Raw genomic sequence first — 23,110 nt, 5'->3', positions numbered from 1 at the left:
TGCAATTCCTCCAAAGGAGCCTTTCATAGCAACCTATGTCACCACGTTAGCGCACGTGAAGAGGAAGCACAACCAGACCACCAACAAATGGCTTCTTTTTCTAGACTCATGCAAAGAGAGAGCAAGCTGCATCAACTGCAAAGCATCAGTGGAAGTTGTGGGCACAATTCAGCTTTAAACTCTTAAGGTGTCATTAGGAACAGATATGTAGCAAGGGATTTTAAAAACAGGGTTTCATGGTTCATCTTTAAAATGACAATATTGCAATATATGTCCTATTTCATGAGAGCTGCAGTATAATATGTGTGAAATCATCTATGGCAAAAAATATTTACATCTGGAAGATCAACCCTTAGTTTAGTGCAGTATTTCTAAAAAGTAACAAATGATACTGCATTTGGGGCACACCCAAGCCTCCCTCACGAGTCAGGGAGAGTTCCAGTGCAAAAGGAATGCAGGATCAGCCCCAGTGAACATTGCTGTTTGCCCTCAGTCATATCTAAGGACATGTTTATATTTGTTATTACAATTAAATTCTGACAATGTGCTTGTTGCTGTACAAGAGAAAAACAAACCACCGCAGTCCCTGCCTGGAAGGGCTTACAGTCTAAACAACAGACCCAGATAAGACATGACACTCTAGGGAATCCATAGAGAGTTATTAGCAAACATTTTTTTTAAATGATCAATTGTTCCCTTTCTTTAGGTGGAGTTGGAATTTGATTAATGTGCACTAGTGTTTGTGGGTGTAGAGATGTGAGTGCTTTAGATGAGTATGAAATATTTTAGGCCTCAAATGTGAAAACGAGTACAAAACTGACATTTAGAATTGATTTTACCTCAGAGAATTTAACTCTGTATAGTGATATTTCAGAAGAACTCTCTCTGCATTCCTAATACACCCAACCCTATAGTATCTAGTTGCTGTATAACTTCTAAGAAGAGATTTATAGAGGTTTCTACTGAAAAGCTTTAAAATCATGCAAAATTATTCAGATTTATCATTTTAGGACTTGAATTAGGATTACCAACTTCGTATTTGTAGAAAAATGAACACCCTGGCCTGCCCCTTCTCTGAGGCCCTGCCACCACTCAATCCACACACACCCCCATTGCTTGCTCTCCCCCGCCCCTCACTCACTTGGTCATTTTCAGGGGGCAGGGGTTTGGGTGCCGGGGGGGAAGGAGGGTTCCTGCTGCGGGTGCAGGCTCTAGGGTGGCGCTTGGAATGAATTTGGGGTGCCGGAGAAGGCTCCAGGCTGGGGCAGGATGTTGGGGTGCGGGAGGGGGTGAGGGCTCTGGCTGGGGGTGCGGGCTCTGGTGTGGGGCCAAAGATGAGGGTGTTGGGGTGCAGGAGAGGGCTCTAGGCTGAGGCAGAAGGTTGGGACATGGGAGGGGTTTCGGGGTGCAGGCTCCGGGTGGTGCTTACCTTAGGTGGCTCCCGAGAAGCAGCAACATCTCCTTCTGGCTCCTAAGCGGAGGTGTGACTATGTGGCTCTGCGTGCTGCCCATGCCTACAGACACCACCCCCTCAGCTCCCATTGGCCACGGTTCCTGGCCAATGGGAGCTGCTGAGCTGGTGCTGGGGCAGTGTGCAAAGCCCCCGTGGCTGCCCCTCCACCTAGGAGCCAGAGGGAGATGCCGGAAGCTTCCTGGGAGTTGCATGGAGCCGGGTAGGAAGCCTGTAGGGTGACCAGACAGCAAGTGTGAAAAATCGGGATGGGGTGGGGTGGGGGTGGGGTAATAGGAGCCTATATAAGAAAAAGACCCCAAAATCGGGACTGTCCCTATAAAATTGGGACATCTGGTCACCCTAGAAGCCTGCCTGTGCCGACAACCGGACTTTTAACAGGCCGGTCAGCAGTGCTGACTGGAGCTGCCAGGGTCCCTTTTCAACCAGGCATTCCAGTCAAAAAACGGACACCTGACAACCCTAACTTGAATTGCAGTTGTACTCTGAAAATCCTTTTGTAAAAATGTCTGTAAGGTTCTACATGTGTGATTCAATTATTTCTATATCAAATTTGCTCAGTTTACAATTCAAAATACTTTTTTTCTGTCAGTCCTTGCATCCTCAGTCTGGCATTTGAAAGTCAAGCTATGTTCTTTCTGATTCATGTATCATCACCCTTAATAAAGATTTTACAGTCCAAATACTGCCCTCAGTTACACCTATGCAAGCTCACGGTCCTCAGATTGTATACTCATTTATATTCATGAAATCTTTTTGCCATCAGTAGGATTGCAAAAGTGTAACTGATGGCATAATCTGAGGACAATGGAGATACACAAGTTATCTTGCAATTGAACAATTACAATTGTTATCAAATTCTGTGGATGAACACGAGCCAGTTCAGTATTCCAGAGCTTGGGTGCTTCTGCAGGACAGATGGGATGGAGAAGCAAATAGTAAAACATTTCAAGTAGTTGTATGTGAATTTGAATGCGCTCAATGAGCACATCTGCTACAGCTGTCACTACTTTATTTTTTAACAGCCCTACTTGTTTTTTTAAAATCCAAAGTGGATGTTTTTCAAAAACTCATGCTCTTGTTCAAACAGAAATTAATACAGGATGTCCTATGGCATGTGTTGTACATTAGTCAGACTAGATGATCCCAACTGGGTTTACAATTCATGAGTCATATACGTTGGGGCTGACTTTCAGTCAAGGTGTTGCCTAATAGATGTCTGTTTGGCTTTCTCTCTCTTTGTGGCACTAAATGAACACTGTGCTCACAGAAGGCTGATCCAACCCAGGTTATTCTTGGGAGCTGATGACCCTTTTTCATCATCTCCTCCTCCTAGCCTGAGAATGGAAGAACATAAGAACACCCTTATTCATGTTCAAAAGATGACTTATAACATAGAATATTTTGCAGGCCACTGCAAGAAAAAATTACTAGCTCTTTTGTGTTGTAACTATCTTATAGGTGACCTTGACATACATTTAGCTAGCCTTTTGCTTTTCTACATTTCTAAATAATTTATTATGTGCCTGTCATGGATTGCACACCGGTCAGATTCTGTGGAGACAAGCCACAATAGTGTCAAAGCCTGTTAACTGTATGAAGATGGTATGATGTGAAATAAGGGCATTGTATGGCAGACAAATTCAGGTAACTGTACTGGAAGATTTAACTGCTAGCCCAATGCAAATATTTGATAATGGACTCCTCAGTGTAGCAGACAAAGGTATAACAAGATATAATGGGTGGAAGTCAAAACTGGACAAATTCAGAGCAGAAAGAACATGTAAATGTTTAGCAGTGAAGGTAATTAACCTTTGCTTATAGTAGATTCAATATCACTGGAAATTTTAAAATAGAGATTGGATGTTTTTCTAAAAGATCTGCTCTGGTTCAAACAGGAGTTATTTCAGGGCAGTTCTAAGGTCTGTGATACACCAGTCACACTAGATGATCCCTTCTGGCCTTAGAATTTATGGCCCAGATCCTCCAAGCTATTTTGGCACCTAACTCCCACTGAAATCAATGTCAGTGAGGCACCTAAATACCTTGGAAAGCTAATTAATAGCCCGTGGGTCCCCTACTTTTCCAATAGGGCAGCTGAGGGATAAAGGGCAATGCTGGATTTTGAAGCTTGTAGTTTAGGGGTAGGATCATGGTTTTCCACAGAGCTGAGTAAACATGGCACACACACACTATAATGGGCTTGGGAATGATGTCAACAGGCTTCCATCACTTACTGACTGCTCCTTGTCCTAGTACAACAGTAATAATAGTGGTGATTGGGATCTGAATATTGTATTGTAGGTGAGAGGAAGTTGGGTAGTAATGAACAAAGTGTCACCCAGGCCTACCATCTTCCACAGTCCTATGAACAACCATGAACACAGGTCCATCTCCTGCTTCAGTTCCAGCACTGTATCTATATCACAGACAATGAGCATGATGGCTCCCTTTAATAAATGGTACAAAGTATTTTGGGATGTCCTCTTGCAAAGAGATGGAAAGGTAGGAACACTGGCTAATCCCATAATACGTTACTGGCATGACAAGCATTCCACTGAAATGTAAAAAAGGAGAGAGCTTTCAGCCATCTGTCAGAGGTAGGTAAACCTGCCCAGCATAGGATTTCAGTGAGTTTGGGGTTTTATTCCATGGCTACTTGTCTTTAGTATCCATTACATTAGTGTTCAATTGAGGTACTGTCCTCTGCCCTGGCATATTTTGCTGGTCTGTTCCCACTTTAAAATTGAACACATTCTGTGAGAAAAGGGAGAGAGATGAACTTACCTATAACAATATCATGTAATGTCCCTTATATTTAATTTAGTTATAAAAGCAGTAAGCCACAAGGTGGGCTTATGTTCAAAGTCACTGCCTGAAGAACTTTCATTCTGAAATTGTATCCGTCAAAAAGTGTAAGGGTCTGACAGGTACCTTCCTGGCAGGACTCAGTACGCTCTACAAGTAGTTACCATCTCTCTTAGACAAATCAAATATTTATGAGAAACTCTTCAGCCTGCTTGGAAATCAGATGTAGAGGCTTAACCCGTATGAACCTTTAGCTGTCTCACCCAGCTTGGGCTTGTAACAAACAAAACAAAAAACCAACCATCATTTATTTTTTTAATTAAAAAAAAAAAAAAAAAAAAAAAAAAAAGCCCAACATAGCTGGTGATAAATTACTTTTCCAGGGTTGGTCTGTCCGCATGGTAATTTTTTTTGTTTTAAGTTTGAGCAAACAGTTCTAAATTTATATATATTCTATGACATCGGTGTGTATAACATCTTCTAGTACCCTGTACTACTCTGTGTATATCAGAGTCCACAGAAGTGATTTATATGAAAAGGACACACTACCACCATTTTTACACAACATATTATAGATTAAGTATAACAGTTTAGAGCAGTGATAGCCTGAAGCTCATGAGCCGCAACTGGCTCTTTAATGTCTCCCCTGTGGCTCTTTGCAGCACAATATTAAAACACTGTGTGATTTCATTACTAACCACTCAGGATGCTTTTACTATGTTATTAACCAATTGTAGCTGATAAAATATTTGGTCAGTCATTTTGCTTGAGAATTTATATACATCACACACACACACACACACACACACACACACACACACACACTCTCTCTCTCTCTCTCTGAAACAATGAATTCACAGACTGTGGCTCTTTTGGGTAATATTAATCCCTAATTTGGCTCCTGAACCACTAAGGTCTGAGTATCACTGGTTTAAAGTAATAGTGAAAGTTAGTGGCATATATAGCCCACCCAGGAGTAATGCAACAATGTGGTGTAGTCTCCCCAACATGTTTAAATCTATTTTAACCATCAGAAGCCACTTACATTTTTAGCTAAGTGTTTTCACAATTAACTGTCTTATAACATGAGCTGCATAAAAAGAAGGCTGGGCTGCAGGTTGAAAAGAAGTTGTACAGTGACTGGCTGTTGATTACATTTTAAAAATATGCATCACAGAATTCATCTTCCCAATTTAAGTCCTTGAAGACATAGTGAACCATTATGCCAATGAATTAATATAATTATGCACAAATGAAACATTTAGAAGATGCTACACATCTATCTAAAGCAGTAGGGAACATCTGATACTGCATTACCTGATATAGGGTAAAGATCATGAAGAGACTGGATTGTAATGCACATGCACAAGGGGGCAACCTTGCCCTTGTTACTTCTTGACTTGAATATATAATTGTGCAGCTTGAATACTCTGTTTTATTACAGAACATGCACACTAGACAGAACTATTTTATTTTGGAATCAAAATATTAAATGCTTTTATCATTCTTTCCTTTTATCACCCTTCACACTTCTTTTCCTTTTCTTATTATATATCCTAGTGTCCTTCCCTCTGCTTCTCTACACTTTTCCATTCTCCCCATTCAAAGAATGTTTTTTCTTCCTTCATGTACTTACTTTCAATTTCTTTCCCTTGGCTTCTCATCTCAATCTCTTCCCCATTTCTTTCCTTTCCCCTCATCTTCTCTAAACCCCCACGTCCCAAAACCCACTTCCTCTCCACACTCCCAAACCACCCTTTCTATCTCTAAGACACTCCACCGCCCCAGGTCCATTTCCCTCGTACTAATCCTCCCACGGCGTCCCGTCTTTTCACCTCTCCACTGCTACTTGTCTCAATGTTCAGTGTGGTGCAGTGAGGGGAAGAGGCATGCACATGGAGTGAGTCCAATGCCACCCCTCTATTCCTGGTGAGAGAGAAGAGAAGGGTTACTCCTCACAGCACATTCACTCCTAAGTAAAATGGGTTTTCTCTTGCTTTGTGTGCCTACAGGGGTTAGCTTGGGGCAGGTGGGCGGGGGAGAGGAGGAAGCCTGCGATCCTTGCTGTCCTGGAGCACTCTGCCTCTCCAGGGAGTTCTTACTCCTATTGGTGTTCCATTTCCAGACAGAGTAGATGTGAGCCAAGGACACTGTCATGTAGAGATGCATCATGTGCCTTTTAAATGACCACAGTTTTATTAGCACCTTATTAAAAAACAAACCCCTGTCTGATATTTCAAGAAGGCAATGGGGGGAGAAGATACGTGCAAGCAGCATCTCTGTTGCCCACTAGAGGCCTATGAACTATAAAGACCACCACTATGCTGTAGCATATGCTACTCCAAAGACATTAATTCTTCTGCCCCCCCATAAGGGTAAAATGTATCACAAGATAAATGCACAAAAAATGCATCGGTCACAGGAAGTCAAAAGCTAGGATGGAAGCTGACACCACACAAGCCTTACAAAGGACAAAATGCACCCAGGCCTTTCACAAGTCATGGCTTCAGTGAGGAATACATGAGAAATGAAGATAACACTGTTGCATCTACTTCGGATCTATGAAGAAAATTGCACTGCCTTCTCTGAGGAACCCGGGTACTTATGCTCTAGGACTTGGAGATGGTTGCCACGCTTGCGCTAACTTCTGAGTGACAATGATCAAAGTAGAAGTATGAAGAGAGAATGCCAGAGAGGATTGGCTAGAACTTCTACCACTTTCTTGCATGCTTATAGCCTCAACATCTCCATCCCCAATGCAGTTATAAATCTGGGGATGAGGCGTCACTGGTTCTTTGCCTAAAGGCTCTGCTCAATCACTATAAGCAAGGGTTAAATCATTTAGCACGCCTTCTCAAACTTTTACATCGCATGGACTGTACTTTATTACCGAGTATCTTGTGGGCCTCCTGCCCATTTATGACAACATAACGTTCCTCTGGCAATTGCAATTGGCAACATGGAAAATTAAAAGTACACTTACACCTGACAATAGACTATAGCAACTGAAAATGGAGAAGCCAACATCATGTGACCAGTCAGCTCGCTCTCAGACCAGTTTTGGAAACGTGTTCTAAATCCTCCCTCCCGACAAAGCAATTTTCTTCATATTAGGGAATCCACGGGAGGGAGGGGAAAAAAAAAAAAGAGAAGGCAAGTGGGCTTTCCCCTCTAGTCACAAGGAAGATAAGGAAGTCACTAGATGTAATGCTAAGAAAGATAGTGAGCCCCCCATCTCCTCTCCTCTTGTTTACCATAGATATTGCCTGCTAAAATAGTAGGGAGTTCCAAGCTACCTTTTAGTTTAATATAGCTGAAGTGATAACATCTCTGAACTTTCCATAGGGGTCACTCAGTAATCCCTTCTCTGTATGTGGGGAAGAAGACAGAAGACAGAGCTGAGGGACTCAAAAAATAAAATATATCCCATATCACCAAAGCTGGCAGTGCTAATAGTTTGCAGGAACTGAGATGGTGGCTGAACATAGTGCCCATTTGGTACAACACAGCAAGTTAGTATTTACTCCCGCACTCCCCAAGCTAAAAATAATGAGGACATGCTGAAAGGCAAGTGACAAAAAATACCCTCCCCAGCTGAGAGGTCTTTAGCAGTAGGGCCAGGCTCACAGGAGGTATAAAAGGGCTCCAGCATCTGGTTACTCTAAACAGTAGTCCCATGAGGAAGTAGAACCCTTGGTACCTGTCCCCTACCCTTGGAGAAGGCAGCTGGAGCTGCCAGCCAGAGAAGAAGATCATGCCATGGGGCCTTTAGAAAATATTATTCTATCATCCATTTTACAATACCAGTCAACCCTCTGGGCCGCACCTGTCCAACCATTTATACATCTTGCTCTATTTCTCTGGCACTGTCAGGTTGGAAAGGAGGACATGTTAGACCAGCAAGGGTGGAGAATACTAGGTGAGGCACCTGGACAAAGTTTTTTTTTTTTTTTTTTTTTTTTTTTAATGGGGGGAAGGGTGGTTTAGGGGGAAATGTGTAAAAAAAAAAAATGTAACTAATGTGACATTTTGTTTCTATGTTGCCTGTTTAGTTAATTCAAACTGTAAGCTTTTCAGGGTAGGGAACATATCTTTCCATGTATATAGAGCCAGGCCCAGATTCTCATGTGTCTCTTTTGGCACTACTGCACTATAAACAATTCTCCCAAGCAAATGGTACAGAAGTGATTTTTTTTAAATGGGCACTAGCCAGTGCAGGGGAGAGAGATAAATGTGAGAATGAGATTAAAAACAAAAAACTCTCTCAAAGTAGGTGAAACATCTAGGTCCATAGTTCGCAGGAGCAGAATCTCTTTCCAATTCCTTTCTGCCTTTTCTTCTTTTTTCCCCTTAATAGGGGAAGAGAAAGCAAAAGCAGGAAATGTAGACAGTGGTGAGGGTTAAGCCATATATTCCCAGAGACATAAACCCAAATACACTGTTGAGAATGGATGGAATATGAATTTAACCCTACTGTCAGGCAGCTGTTAGTCGTTTAGCTTCCTAGTAGGTAGTCATAAGTTAGTGGAAGTATCTACTTGGAATGGGAGCAAGGGGAGACAAACTAGACGCAGCAAGGCAGGAATAGGATTTTGACTGGATTCATAGTACTACCCTCTGCATGCACTAGCAGCTGAGTCACTGACTGTTTTTAGTGAGACCTTAACTGTAGTGACTCATGCATATGTAGTGTTTTGGCCCCACAGAGCTTCCCAGGATGGTTTTTCAAGGAAATGAGCCAACAGTCTTGTTTAAAGCATAATTTCCAATAATTACAAATAGCAAGTGTAAAGTCAACATGAATTGCCCGTATTTCTGTCTGATCACGCAACACATCACAATCTCCTGTGTGCTAAGAAGTCTCAAACTCACCTGCCAGTTTCTCACAGCAGGCTTCAACATGTAGTGTGGCAGCTTCCTCAATCCTTATTTTCAGTGTAGAGATGCCACTACCACACTGCAGTAGGATCTCCAAATTTGTCACGTGGCTAAATCATGTACTGCAGATGCCTATGTTTTGTTTTATGAGTCTCTGAATAACTGCCATCCTACCAGTTTTAAATCAGACAAGTTGTTAAATCCTTGCAGAATGAAAATAAATGTGTTTAATGTGTCAGTTGTAATTTATGATCATTTTCTGAAACCCCACACATGCAACCATGTTTATCTATTAAAATGCCAGCCATACGTTATACATTAACTAAAACCATTCTGTAACTTTATTGATATATTTTGTGGAGTTCACATATTTTTGTACAGCAAACATAACACTGTAGCTGCAGCACTATTGTTTAATAGCAGCAAGGTATATTTTATAATCTGGGTATGTGGACAATAAATAGTCTGTTTCTTTGGATGTGAATGTTTAAAATGAAGTTCTGCTGCAGCTTCATCATGTGATTGCTATTTTACAGAGCTTATACACAAAAATATATATGCAATCTTTTTGTCTATATTTTATACAAATACAACAGTAGTTTGTGAATACATTTTAAAGTACATATACATGATAAGCAATTCAATTTCCCATATCACAGGATAGCAATTTTAAATGCAAGAAACATATACAAATTCAGTCTGGAATGCAGGGGTCTTTTTTTTTTTTTTTTTTGCTTTCTATTTTTGACTCAATCTTTATCATTAAAACATTTTAGCATACAAGTCCAAACATTTTTTTCCCCACTAGCCAAAAATATAATTTCAGCAATCCAAGTCAGGTTCACGTGCGTCATCCATTCCCCAATATAGTTTTCCCAGTTTTTGTCTAAATTCAAAGGGCTCTTAGCAACATACAGTATGTTCTTCACTCCACACCATAGAAAAAGCCCACATTTCATTTTAACTAACAGTCATCCTCTAGTTTTGTGAACAAAAATTGGGCTTGTCTGGGTATACATTTGCATGTCCAAGATTTTCCTTTTGCAAGTGCATATGAATACATTGTGGTGTTGTACAAAGTTCATTAATGACAAATTAAGTCACAGTATAAAAATATATCGTATACCTACAGGTCTAGTATAGTCCTTTTTCTAGGGGTAAAAATACATCTGAATGAGACAGAAAGGTTTGTAGCACCATGAGAGGAGTTGTATCCCAAGTTACATTAGCAGCATGATCCAATATAACAATATTGCAGGAGTGTTTCTGAGAAGATAAACATTCATTCTGGTTCAACTGTACCACTGAAGCTTATACTGAAAAGTGTTTACATATGATTAGCAATAGTTCTGTGTCACTTCCAGGGCTAGATAACTGCTATCAAAAAACACTGCCTTCCAACAAAATAAGACACCCTTACTGTATAAGGGCTTTGGGACTTTCCAGATACACTTTTGAACTAGAATGCATTTCTCTATTTTGACTTTCTGTGTAATGTTAAATAGGTGGGGGTTTTAATTGTACACTAGGAGGATTGCAGGATGGGTAGCTGAGTGTCTACACAGTTTATAGCAAAGTACATTTCATAGGCCTTCTATAGACTGAAAAAGTATGTAGAATGAGCTGCTAAACCAGTGTATGAGACAAACAGACATAACTAAGGGTGCAGTCCTGCTTCCCTTTAATTTAATGGTGTAAGATCAGGCCCTATGTTTACTTCAGACAGCAGCATAGCTAAGATAGGATATTTTAAAATTCTATGACAGTTTACCATCCAAAACTCCAGAGTGCACAGTTTATAATTGGTGAGGAACGCATGACTAATTTTTTTTATTGGTGTTAAAAATGGCAGTAGAAGACAGTGTAGTTTGAAACATGTAAACCTAGTAAAAAACCATTGTAAAAGCCTTAAGAAAGACACACTGGTTTTGTGCAATATAGCAAATTGATAAGAAAACACTGTAAAAATGTACCTGTTTAAAATTACGTCTACCATTTTGTACACAAAGCATTATACCAAAGTCCTACATATATGTAATCTAATGGCACTTGAAACAAGTTATAATAAAAGTTTTTATAATAAAAAGCATAACCTGTAAGAAATTTTCTTAAAAGGTTTAGGGTTTCTTTTTGAAAGTGCTATATCTTGTAATATGTGTAACATAGAGGTTGAACAAGCTTTATTTTAAAAAATATTGGCCTATAATACATGTATAGCTCACTAGGCAAATGATCCTGAAAATATGTACTCTTAACATTCATTATTAGCTTAATAAGCAATCAGCTCTGGCTCATGTTTCAGTCAGTATATGGTTTTTAAAAACCGCTACTGTGAAATTAACAATAAATCACTCTATTCCACAATTTACTACTAAATAAAGCACAAGCAACAAGTACACAAAAATATATGTATTTAAAAAAGACATACTAGAAGTTTAAAAGTTGCACAAAGAGTGGTGCATGATCAGCCAGCCTCCCTCCCTCCCCTCCCCTGAAAAAATAAAATCAACTCGGTAACAAGAAAGTAGGGTTTAAAAACTGACATTTTAATAGTGGCCAATAATAATTCTGCCTAAAATATACTCTAAAGCACTAATGTGTTAATATTGCTTACAGTGTCAATCTGCTTCCACATATTCATACATCCTAGTTCAGTAGCAAACATACATCATGTAGCCACCAACTGAAGCCCTGACTGAATGAGGTTCAATATCTTGTCTGAGGTCCCTATTTCTGAAGTGAAATGTCAATCCCTTTTTACAAAGCTAAGGCACTACCATTAGTAGTAAAGATTCTGGTTATATACTAAGAAAATGGATGCTGGCAAAAAAAATTTCAATCAAGTCTAATCAGAACTAAAACTGATAAACAAATGGCACTTTTTCTAAATACTAGATACACACCACTTCCATCCCCTTAAGTAACGGGATAGGTCTGTCAGAATGTTCTGTGTTGGCAGTTAAGATTAAACTAATTTGCAACACTAACAAGTGGCCTTCCCTGCTGCCAGACTAACAATTCACTGTAGTTCTGAAATTGGTGATATGCATATTCATTTTCCAACAGCTGCATATATTGACAAACACAACCTAATGGAATTGTCGGTTTCCAATTGCCTTTTCTGGGTGACAAATGTGGCTTATGAAGGGCATGATTCTGTGAGATTCTGTGCACCCAAAACTTTTCAGAAGTTGAAGATGCTCAGTTCCACATACAATATGGCCCATTAAGGGAATGGAATCCATTTATCTTCAGCTCAAACTGGTTAAACAAGATCCAGAATAAAGTAACTTCTTTCCACTTGTTTTTTTATCTTATGCTTGATGGTTTAAACTAGTATTAAAGTGTTTCTGTTCTGTTTATTTTGTGCTCTTTTCACACAATGTTTTTCTTTCCTTAAACTGCTTGGGGTGGAGGGAGGAGGAAGCAATACTGAACACATCATTCAACTAAAGATGTAGGTAAGCAATCTGTTTCATAGAAACTAAAGGAAGCAGTCATGAAGCAGAGCTAAAGTCCACTTTGAGATAATATGCTCCTAAACCCAACATCTAGGAGTAGTTTGCAGAATTTGAAAAGGTATTATCCTTATTAATACATCCTTATTTTAATGCCTTTGGAACACAAACACATTTATAAAAACATTATCTTTCAGTAATAAAATTTAAATACATATAAGTATAAAATAGTAAAACTACACCTGCATATTGCTCCTAGAGAAAAAAAGTAGGAGCTAATGATAAAATATTGGGAGCAAAAGCTCCTTCAATGGGAGCAACTTTTGTTTCTGTGAAGTATATTTATTTTAACCACTTAAAACCTTGTATGCATCCTCACTACTGACTGAGTGATACTAATGTATTTCATTTTTATTTTTTAATTCCTTATCCAAAAATGACAAGGAAAATGAATATTAGTATTGAGTTAAAGCAAATCTAGCTTGCTTTTACACATCACAGTTATTTCTCTTTTGGTTATTAGGGGTAGGAGACGTGAGTATATCAGATTAGGTAAAAGTGGTGTAAGCAATATGCTTTTACTTCACTCCTAAGAGTCCTGTCTTTAAACCTTGGCAATGGGCAAAAAGTCCCTAGCCAAGTACCCAGGTGTAGTAAGTGTGATTAACATTTAACTTGTCGCTTAGGAGGACATAACACACCACGTCACACAACTGAAAAGATCCACTCCACTTTAAAAAATGAAAATTGATATCTGCAAATTTACATTCACTCTCTGACTGCAGACTCACATTGAACTGACACTAGGTATAAAACTTCTGGCTGGACTTGACCCACACTTTGGCTGTGGCAGCTGGGAAAGACTGATGCCTACAGATGTGAATATAAAATCTGAAGACTCCTATGCAGTACTCTTTCTATACTACTAAAAAGAAAAACAGCAAGTTAAGAATTAAATCAAAAATTGTGACAAAATATTCCGCACTACTAAATTACAACACTCCTATATTTCAGGGTCAGCCATTAATTTTGCCTTTTTTCCCTTCACCAGAGTCACAAAAGCACAAAACAGTTCCAATTTTAACTTGACACATTGGCCAATTAAGCAAGAATAATTTCGTCGATGAGTAATTAAGTTAAATTGCTTCTTATCCAATCTTGATACAGGCGGCAACAATTTAAGCCAGAAAATAGTAAGTTCTTAATACCTTTCATAATGACTTTAAGTCAAAATGAAAAGTATGTACACATTTCAACAAGGCAGTTTGAATTCTATACTAATTAAAAAAAAAAATTATGTCAGATTATGGACCAGATAAGATACCACCATTTAGTTCATTTGAAGATCTTCAGGAAGCTGTGTGTAAAATTAAAAACTAGGATTCTATTACAAAATGCACAAAATGTAAAACGGTCGAGCTACCATTCACTTGACAAAACAGAATGACTGATACATTTGAAAAAAGTTTTAAACAAGGGGTGTGTGTCAAAGTTTAGTAGGAATTGCTTTCTATTATTTTTTTTATCAGTGTGTCAATTGGCAGTGAAAATTCAAACAATACATTGAGACTTTTTTTAAAAACCAAAGTAAACACAGTTGAGAATAAAACACTTTCAAAACATGTAAAAGTTAATTTAAATTTCTTACTGGCTTCATGAGATTGGTACTGTACAAAAGCAGAGGATTTGTAATGTCTTATAGTAGGCACTAAGTTAAAAATGATTACCTAAGGCATTTCTACAAATAGACAGTAATAAGCCAGCTTTGTACATCCTATTGGAAAGCTTGATGAAAACGTGGTAGGGTGGTGGTTGTGCTTAGACTACTTGCGAAAGCTGCTGACAATGAGTGCAGGGACCCAAGACCTATACTGTTGCTAGGATCGTGAGGATCCTGTGTTTGTGGTGGAAGTTGAGCCATTGAAGAATGTGCCTCCTCCTGTGTATAACTCATTCCAAGATTTCCCACTGAAACAGAAGGGTTATAGGGAGGGCCATTTACTGGTATAAAGTTGAACAACTGAGAAAAGTCCAACGATTGGGTATTTAGAGGTTCACTAATGGAAACAGAGCTTTTGGAAAGGGAAACCTCCCCAGATCCATCATCTAGTGGCCCTACTTGAGGATCCAACCTTAATTTAGATGAAGATGCTTGAGAATCCTGGGATGAAGACGGTATACCACTTTGCAACTCCATTAAGTAACTTTCAATTTCCCCTTTCAATGGCTGTTCTTTTTCAGGCATAGAAATTGCATATGAGGTAGAACTGAGTGGATATTTCAAAGATAGCTGGTGAGACGGGTGGACAGACTCCATATCTATTGGACAAGGCATTCCCAAGGGTAATGATGTGGTGACCATTTGGTGTGCAGACGCAGAACTCTGCATGGACTGAATTTGAGTGTTGTAGAGATTCAATTGCAAAGTGTTTGTAAATGGCTTTGATGTCAGCTCACTGGAAGGTAAAGACATCACTGGAAGCAGCTCATCCTTTATAGGCACAGAAACATTGCAGGTAAAGGGATCTAGAAGGTCCATTGGCTCTGTTTTGACCTTCAAAAGTTCTTGGTTGTGACTTTTCTTCATATGGCGTGTTAGGTGATCTTTCCGCCCGAATCTCTGTGCACAATACTGACAGAGGAAGTCCTTTCTTCCAGTGTGCACTACCATGTGTCTACGGACATCCTTTCGGGTGTAGAACCGACGATCACAGTGTTCACACTGGTGCTTTTTCTCCTTTACTCCACCCGATGACTTGCCTGCATGAGTTTTTAGGTGCTCCAGCAGCACTCCCGTGCTTTCAAATGTCTGCAAACATACCTTACAGGTGAGGTCACCACTTGTTGCAGCATGCAAAGCCAGGTGACGCTTAAACCCAAGCTTGGTATTGTAGTTCTTTCCACATTCTTCACACTTAAAGGCCTCTTTGTTGGGATTGTGTGTATGTAGGTGATTCTTTAGGTGATCTTTTCGGTGAAACATTTTCTCACAATAATTACACTTGTGGGTTTTCTCAGGAGAATGAGTAGCCATATGCCTTTAAACACAGATATATTCTGTAAGTAATTATTTTGATCAAAAAGTACACGTGTTCATTTTTTTAATGGCAGCTAAATACTACACTAACGTTTCTTCACAACAGAATCTTTTTTAGCTGACAGCAGGACACTACAAAGATAGTTTGACAAATTTAAATATAGCAAAACATGAACATTACATTTAAATTGACACTTTAGTTTTTGGTGGTTTTAGCTACTGGAACAGGGATATGGGCAAGTATGAAAGTACTTGTGTAAATGTCCATAGCCAAAATTTTCTCAGTCCATACACTTTTCTTGTGGCAACTCCTTATACAAATGAAAATTCTATTCTCGTTTATAAAAACAAACCCAAAGACATTAGCTGGTAAACTTACATACTGTAATTTAGAATTCTAGAAACAAACCAATGTCTACTTTAATTAACATTTCCTCTCTGCAAATCAGCTGAAAAATGTGTACACAAATATATACTTTTACAAGGCTTAAAATGGCCAACATAAAATAGATAATATAATCTGAAAGATAAATAGAGTTTAATACCTTAGTAATTTGTACTTAGAAACAAAGGCCTTGGTGCAGTCTTGTTGTGTGCACTTGTAGGGCCTCTCTCCTGTGTGAGAGTATGAGTGAACCTTTAATTTCTCAACACTGTTAAAGGCCTTGTCACACAGTTGGCAAGGAAAGTTTTTTCTTGGTTTGGTTTCACCACGCTTACGTTTCCCTGAAGGGACTTTCTGGGTATCTCTTACTTCTGACAAATCACCAGGAATGACAGTGGCCATCGCAGCCTAAACCAGGCCTTCTTGTTGGACACTTGGGAATTGCCCAACTCCACTAAATGATTTAGCTTTAGATGGCTTCTCAAGTTTCATGTGGTCGTAAAAGAAAGCAAAAGGGGACTGGAAAAAAAAATAAGAAACAACTAGTTTGTAACTAAACTTAATTTTGAAGTTTACTTGCTATGTGATGCTTCTGAATAAAACTTAATAAAATTAGGTTCAGCTGGTCTAATGTAATACCTGTTGGCTTCTTTATGCTATTTGTCACAATTCTTAAAATGCATTGCTCAAGATGAATAGATCCACATGTGCCCTGACACTACACCTTGTAACTTTTCCTTAGGGCACTGATGGAGAATAGCAATGTTTCAGAAAGATTACAGAAAGCATCAAAAATAACTTTACTCAAAACTATACAGATAAAGCTGACTTTTGGCAGCTGCAGATTTCACAAGGGATTAAACTGTACTTGTGTATATATAAATAAAGTATACACAATGTTCCAGTTAATGCCTAGTGAAATTTTCCTGCAGCTGTATACTGTACTAAGTCAAAATTGATATGGATAAAGATATCTATAAATTAGGCTTTTTTCAGCTCGACAATGGAAATATCCATCCTCCCCAAACAATTCCTACATCATAAAATAGAGAAAATGTTGAGAGTTAGATTAGATCAAGATGGAAACACTTATTCATTCATTCTAGAAGGATCACAATCTAGCTTGAGGTATTAAGATCTGTGAAATACATGAGAAACCCACTCAGGAGGAGGTCTATCCCATTGAAATTGTCTGTTGGAAAGAGTAGCTCTGAATTCTTAATCTGGCAATACACGGTAGCAACTGATCTTTGGTGATCTCACAGTATTTTACAATCTTTTATTGCCAAAGTACTACAGCACTATTTTAAACATCAAAACTCAATTGCAATTTGAAATACCAAAGAATCCAGTGTGACATAGATCAAAAGCTAGATCTACAACAGCATGGTAAAAGGCAGCATGAGAGAAACAGAATGAATGACAGAGTTCAATATAAAAGGTAGGCAGGATTTGAAGGAGTTGAATTTGGCATTTCTATCGCAATGAGTAATTTCCAGTTTTTGAAAATCCAGTGCACAAGTACCATCAGCTCAGGAATTCTGGCTGAGCAACTGTTCTAGATGCAGTTTTGCCACAGACACCAGAGGTCCATGTCAGTAGCCTGAGCTGATGGTTTTGAAGTGCAGCTCTCTGTTGGCATTGGAAGGCACTATTCCCAAGCTTGCTGCCTCCTTCAGTATCTCAGCTCCCTGCTGTGTGCTTCTGCATGCTTGTAGCTTAAAAGAAGCAGCTGTTGGGACAGGTGGGGAAGAGCAGCCAGGAGTCAGGCAAAGAGCACCAGGCAACAGCTGCTCCAAGCTACTGCCACCTCCCCTAGTGAACAAAATGAACTGTCCCTAGCTGGCGGTGAAGGGAGGATAGCTAGCTTCCAAGGCAGCCTGTCCCCTGGATCAGCTGTCCTCTCCTACCCATTGCCGCTGGGCTTCTGTTTAGGGGACAATAAGGTAGCAAACATTGCTTGGAAAAGGGATTGAGAACAATCCCCAAGTGAAATGGGGTTTCAGCTTGAAGAGAAAAGCAGAAGCACCTTGCAAAAGTGTCCAGGACATACCACTTCGGAGAGCCGGAGAGAGTCTGAAGGAAAATCTCTCTCCTGTTGGCCAGGAGGAAAAGAGAGAAAGGGTCCTCCTTAAAATGTGTGTTCATTTTATGTACATTTCAGATTGAATTTTAAACCGAAAATGCATTGAGTATGTCTGCATAAGCCTCCTCTCTTACAGGGTAAAACCATTAATTGACAGACCAAGAAGGTATTATTCTATTTTTTAAATCTCATGATATTTTTCCTGTTATGTTTTTTTAATTTGAAGGATTAGCAACACTGCAACCTTAAACCATCAGACTGAAAGTTTATTATAAAGCTGTATCAATGGTTAACTACAGCATTTTTTTTTTTTTTTTTTTTTAAGGTAACCAGTGACGGAAGAGAGGTGTCTTCAAGAATGGTGATTCTTCAAGAGTTGCCTCCATACGTTCACACTCACGAGATGGGAGCATGGGGAACCAATTCCTGAGTGGGAACGTACATAGGCATCAAAGAAGAAGCTTAGTTTCAGCCCTCCTCCCCTATCAAGTGATGAAATGGATCAGTCAATGGAAACTTGAGGCCAAATTTTTCTTCACTTACATAAGGGTAAAAGCCCAGACCAATTTTTTCATGACTTAACTGAGTTATTTCTGATTTATACTGATATGAGAGGAGGATCTGGCCCAGCAACTTTAAAGTTAAGTTAAATTTGTGAACAAAAAGATTTACCGAAGTCCCTTTTAATCAGAATTTGAGAAATAAAATTAAACTAACTTCGCTGCAACTGAAGTCACTGATCCTCTATATGTACTATATTTCTCTCCCCTTCAAAGCCTCCAGTTCTCTAACCTCGGTCTCAAAAATAAATCACAGAATGCTGAAAAGGATCAAGCAGAGTTAATAATGTTTAATTTCCCTATGATCCAAACGAATGAAGATGATATTGAATTCTTTGTGCTCAAAAACGTACCCAAATATGCATTGTTAAAACAAATTAAGAGTGGATTTGACCCTATGATTATGATAGTGATTCGTTTAAAAATGTTGTTCTGATTGCTATTCCTAGGGTATTTTCAATAGTTAATGAAGAACTTCAGAATTATCTTTCAATATAAAAAAAATTCCACTTTTCACCTGTGGATGTATAGACTGAACAATGAAGACAAAGCTTAAAAACACTGATGCTCAAATATTACATTTTCCGAAGACCAGCTGAACGAATTTTATATGAGTAAAAACGCCTGTTTGTGACTCAACATATCACTTAAAATTCTCACTCTCATTGGTGCTTTCACAACTGTAGGATGAATGATGATATACACTATAAAAATCTACTGCATTACATACATCATACATTTTATACCATTTTAAAAGAAGTGCATACTTAAAAATGAATTATGGTAGCCTTTGTTTTAATGCACACCTGATGGTAGCCCAGTAAAGTCCTCAGATTTTGGTCTTAACCAGTTCCGCTGACTCTTCTTGGAGGAAACCAGAATCCAGTACTTCCCATTTTTGCTGGTCTGAAAAACAAGGAAGAAAGAACGAACTAGACTTTAGTGAAACCAATATATTCAGAAAGGCGGAGGGGCGGGAAGAGGGACGAACGGGGAGGAGGTGGTATAAGAAGGGAAAATTAAAGCGGTAGAGAAATAGCCCAAATATAGAATATGATCTAATGCTGATTAAAATTGAATGGATTTACTGCATAATAAGTATCAATTAATGACTAAAACTTACATAAGTTCACTTACAGAACTTCAGTTAGTTCTGCATTTGGTAGTAACAATAAAAAGAAAAGATTACGTATCAGCAAAGGATTTATCTAAAAAGTAAAAGACTACTATGTATGAATGATTTGGAAATTAAATAAATCCCTTAAATATTGGGCCCAGCCTTAAAGTCCTCACACAGTACTAATCTTTTAAACAAACAAAACAAACAAACAAGCTATCTAAGAAAGGACTTCTGGATGGGCCCAACATTGCAAGAATGTAACACTTTCATCCTGCTTAATTATACAGGAAATATCATCTGCTTAGAAGTTGATCTGCAAAGGGAGGAAAAAAATAACTCATTCTCTTTTTTGCTTCTTTATGGTGTATATAAATAAGCCATGACTTTTTTTTCTAGGGATGTCAAGCGATTAAAAAAATTAATCGCAATTAAATGCATTGTTAAACAATAATAGAATACCATTTTATTAAATATTTTTGGATGTTTTCTACATTTTCAAAGATATTTATTTCAATTACAACACAGAATATAAAGTGTACAGCGCTCATTTTATATTTATTTTTGATTACAAATATTTGCACTCTAAAAAAAATAGTATTTTTCAATTCATTTAATACAAGTACTGTAGTGCAGTCTCTTTATCATGAAAGCTGAACTTACAAATGTAGAATTATGTACCAAAAAAAATGCATTCAAAAATAAAACAATGTAAAACTTTAGCACCTACAAGTCCAATCAGTCCTACTTCTTGTTCAGCCAATCACTCAAACAAGTTTGTTTACATTTGCAGAAGATAATGCTGCCTGCTTCTTTTTACAATGTCACCTGAAAGTGAGAACGAGTGTTTGCATGGCACTGTTTGTAGCTGGCGACAAGATATTTACATGCCAGATGCGCTTAAGAGTCATATCCCTTGATTTTTCAACCACCATTCCAGAGGACATGTCCATGCGGATGATGGGTTCTGCTCAATAATGGTCCAAAGCAGTGGGGTCCGACATATGTTAATTTTCTTCATCTGAGACAGATGCCACCAGCAGAAGATTGATTTTCTTTTTTGGTGGTTCGGGTTCTGTAGTTTCTGCATTGGGGTATTGCTCTTTTAAGACTTCTGAAAGCATGCTCCACACCTCGTCCCTCTCAGATTTCAGAAGGCACTTCAGATTCTTAAATCTTGCGTTGAGTGCTGTAGCTACCTTTAGAAATTTCACATTGGTATCTTCTTTGCATTTTGTCAAATTTGCAGTGAAAGTGTTCTTAAAATGAACAACATGTGCTGGGTCATCATCCGAGACTGCTGTAACATGAAATATATGGCAGAATGTGGGTAATACTGGGCAGGAGACATACAATTCTCACCCAAGGAGTTCAATCACAAATTTAATTAACATTTTTTTAATGAGTGTCATCAGCGTGGAAGCATGTCCTCTGGAATGATGGCAGAAGCATGAAGAGGCATATGAATCTTTAGCGCATCTGGCACATAAATATCTTGTGATGCCAGCTACATCAGTGTCATGTGAACTCCTGTTCTCACTTTCAGGTGACGTAATTAAGAAGTGGGCAGCATTATCTCCCATAAATGTAAAGAAACTTGTTTCTCTTAGCGATTGGCTGAATAAGAAGTAGGACTGAGTGGACTTGTAGGGTCTAAAGTTTTACATGGTTTTGTTTTTGAGTGCAGTTATGTAACAAAAATATCTAAATTCATAAGTTGCACTTTCACGATAGAGAGATTGCACTACAGTACTTGAATGAGGTGAATTGAAAAATACTATTTCTTTTGTTTATCATTTTTACAGTGCAAATATTTGTAATAAAAAATAAATATAAACTGAGCACTGTACACTTAGTATTCTGTGTTGTAATTGAAATCAATATATTTGAAAATGTAGAAAAACCATTCAAAAATATTTAATAAATTTCTATTGGTATTCTATTAACAGTGCGATTAATTTTTTTAATTGAGATTAATTTTTTTAGTTAATCGTCTGAATTAACTGTGATTAAATGACAGCCTTCGTTTTTTCCTCACAAATATCAAATTTCTCTTCCTGTTTCTTACTGCAAGGCTTCCTGAATGATGATGATGTATTGCAAGCTTACTCAATCCCTAACTGTAAGGACGAGGTGTTGAATCTCTCCATCTGTTTTAGTTAAGTAGGTATAAAGCCCCATGTTTTCTGTGGCACACTGGCCCTGAAAATTCTGTGACAGGAACCACAGGAATTATGTAGCACTGTCTCAGACCAAACCTTCTCCCTCTTTACTACCTTGTCCACTCCAGTACAGTATTCTTTATTTGGGTATCCAATTCAACTTCACACAACCCCAACTTTCACTGTGCTGCAGATTTTTGTATGGAAAATGCATAACTGCATTAAAAAGTACTTGGGGGGGAGGAGAGGAGACTGAAGGTTGCTGACACCTGGAAAGGAGTATTCGGGGCTTTTCATATCCAGGAAGGCAGGAGAAACATTTTGGTACTGAAAAGGGCAGCTGAAACTTTTGGTACTAGGGAGGGAAAAGAGCTCTTCTTTCCCCCTCTTTCAAGCATAGGTAACTTTAAATGTGGGGAACAAGATTTACAACCAGCTACTCTAACTTTACCCTGTATTAACATCTGACATTACCACGAACCAGGAAGAGAGTACATTAGATAGATATTTCTACTAAAATGATAAGCAGTGAAATAGTTAACATTTAAGATAGCTTCCTCACTGAAGTGAATGGGGCAGCTCTCTGCTATCAGAGCTATTGTTTCAAGCTGTCTGCAGACAAAAGCAGATATAATTGCATAGATTTACAGAGAAAATAAAATGCATTTATGAAAGTTGTTGGTACACCCTCACCTTAAATATTGTGCTCAATTCTGGTTACTCATCTAAAAAAGTCCCAGTAGAAACAGATAGGGTTCAGAGATGGACAGGGATAGACAAAAATTATGAGAGGCATTGGAAGGACTACCACATCAGGAGAGAGGGAGAAGACTGACTGATTAATAAATGAGGACATGACAGATGTATTTAAAGTAGTGAATGGTATAGAGAAGGTAAGTCAGGTGCGCTTATTTACCCACTCTCTAAAGAACAAGGCAATGTTCCTCCAACAAGAGGAATATTTTTAAATTAGGGCTGTCAATTAATCGCAGTTAACTCAAAAAATGATCGCGATTAATTGCAGTTTTAATCGCACTGTTAAACAATAGAATACCAATTGAAATTTATTAAATATTTGGGATTTTTTCTACGTTTTCAAATATATTGATTTCAATTACAACACAGAATACAAAGTGTAGAGTACTCAC

The 23,110-nt window shown here is 38.4% G+C and overlaps 1 protein-coding gene across 1 annotated transcript in view; it reads right to left on the bottom strand.

Moving 5' to 3' along the window:
- Window positions 1–14,214: 14,214 nt before the first annotated feature.
- Window positions 14,215–23,110, bottom strand: part of PLAG1 (PLAG1 zinc finger) — a 48,560-nt gene continuing 39,664 nt past the window's right edge. Inside the window, exons 2-4 of the mRNA XM_065399101.1 lie at window positions 19,490–19,589; window positions 16,198–16,556; window positions 14,215–15,653 (exon numbers count right to left, since the gene is read on the bottom strand). Coding sequence (XP_065255173.1) covers window positions 14,390–15,653; window positions 16,198–16,439 — 1,506 coding nt within the window. The 5' untranslated portion in view covers window positions 16,440–16,556; window positions 19,490–19,589 and the 3' untranslated portion in view covers window positions 14,215–14,389. The remainder of the gene's footprint in view (window positions 15,654–16,197; window positions 16,557–19,489; window positions 19,590–23,110) is intronic.

The sequence above is a fragment of the Emys orbicularis genome, chromosome 2 (assembly GCF_028017835.1).
Source record: "Emys orbicularis isolate rEmyOrb1 chromosome 2, rEmyOrb1.hap1, whole genome shotgun sequence".
NCBI classification, from domain to species: Eukaryota; Metazoa; Chordata; order Testudines; family Emydidae; genus Emys; species Emys orbicularis.
Note: the sequence above shows the minus strand (reverse complement) of the source record. Positions and strands in the feature narration are given on the sequence as shown.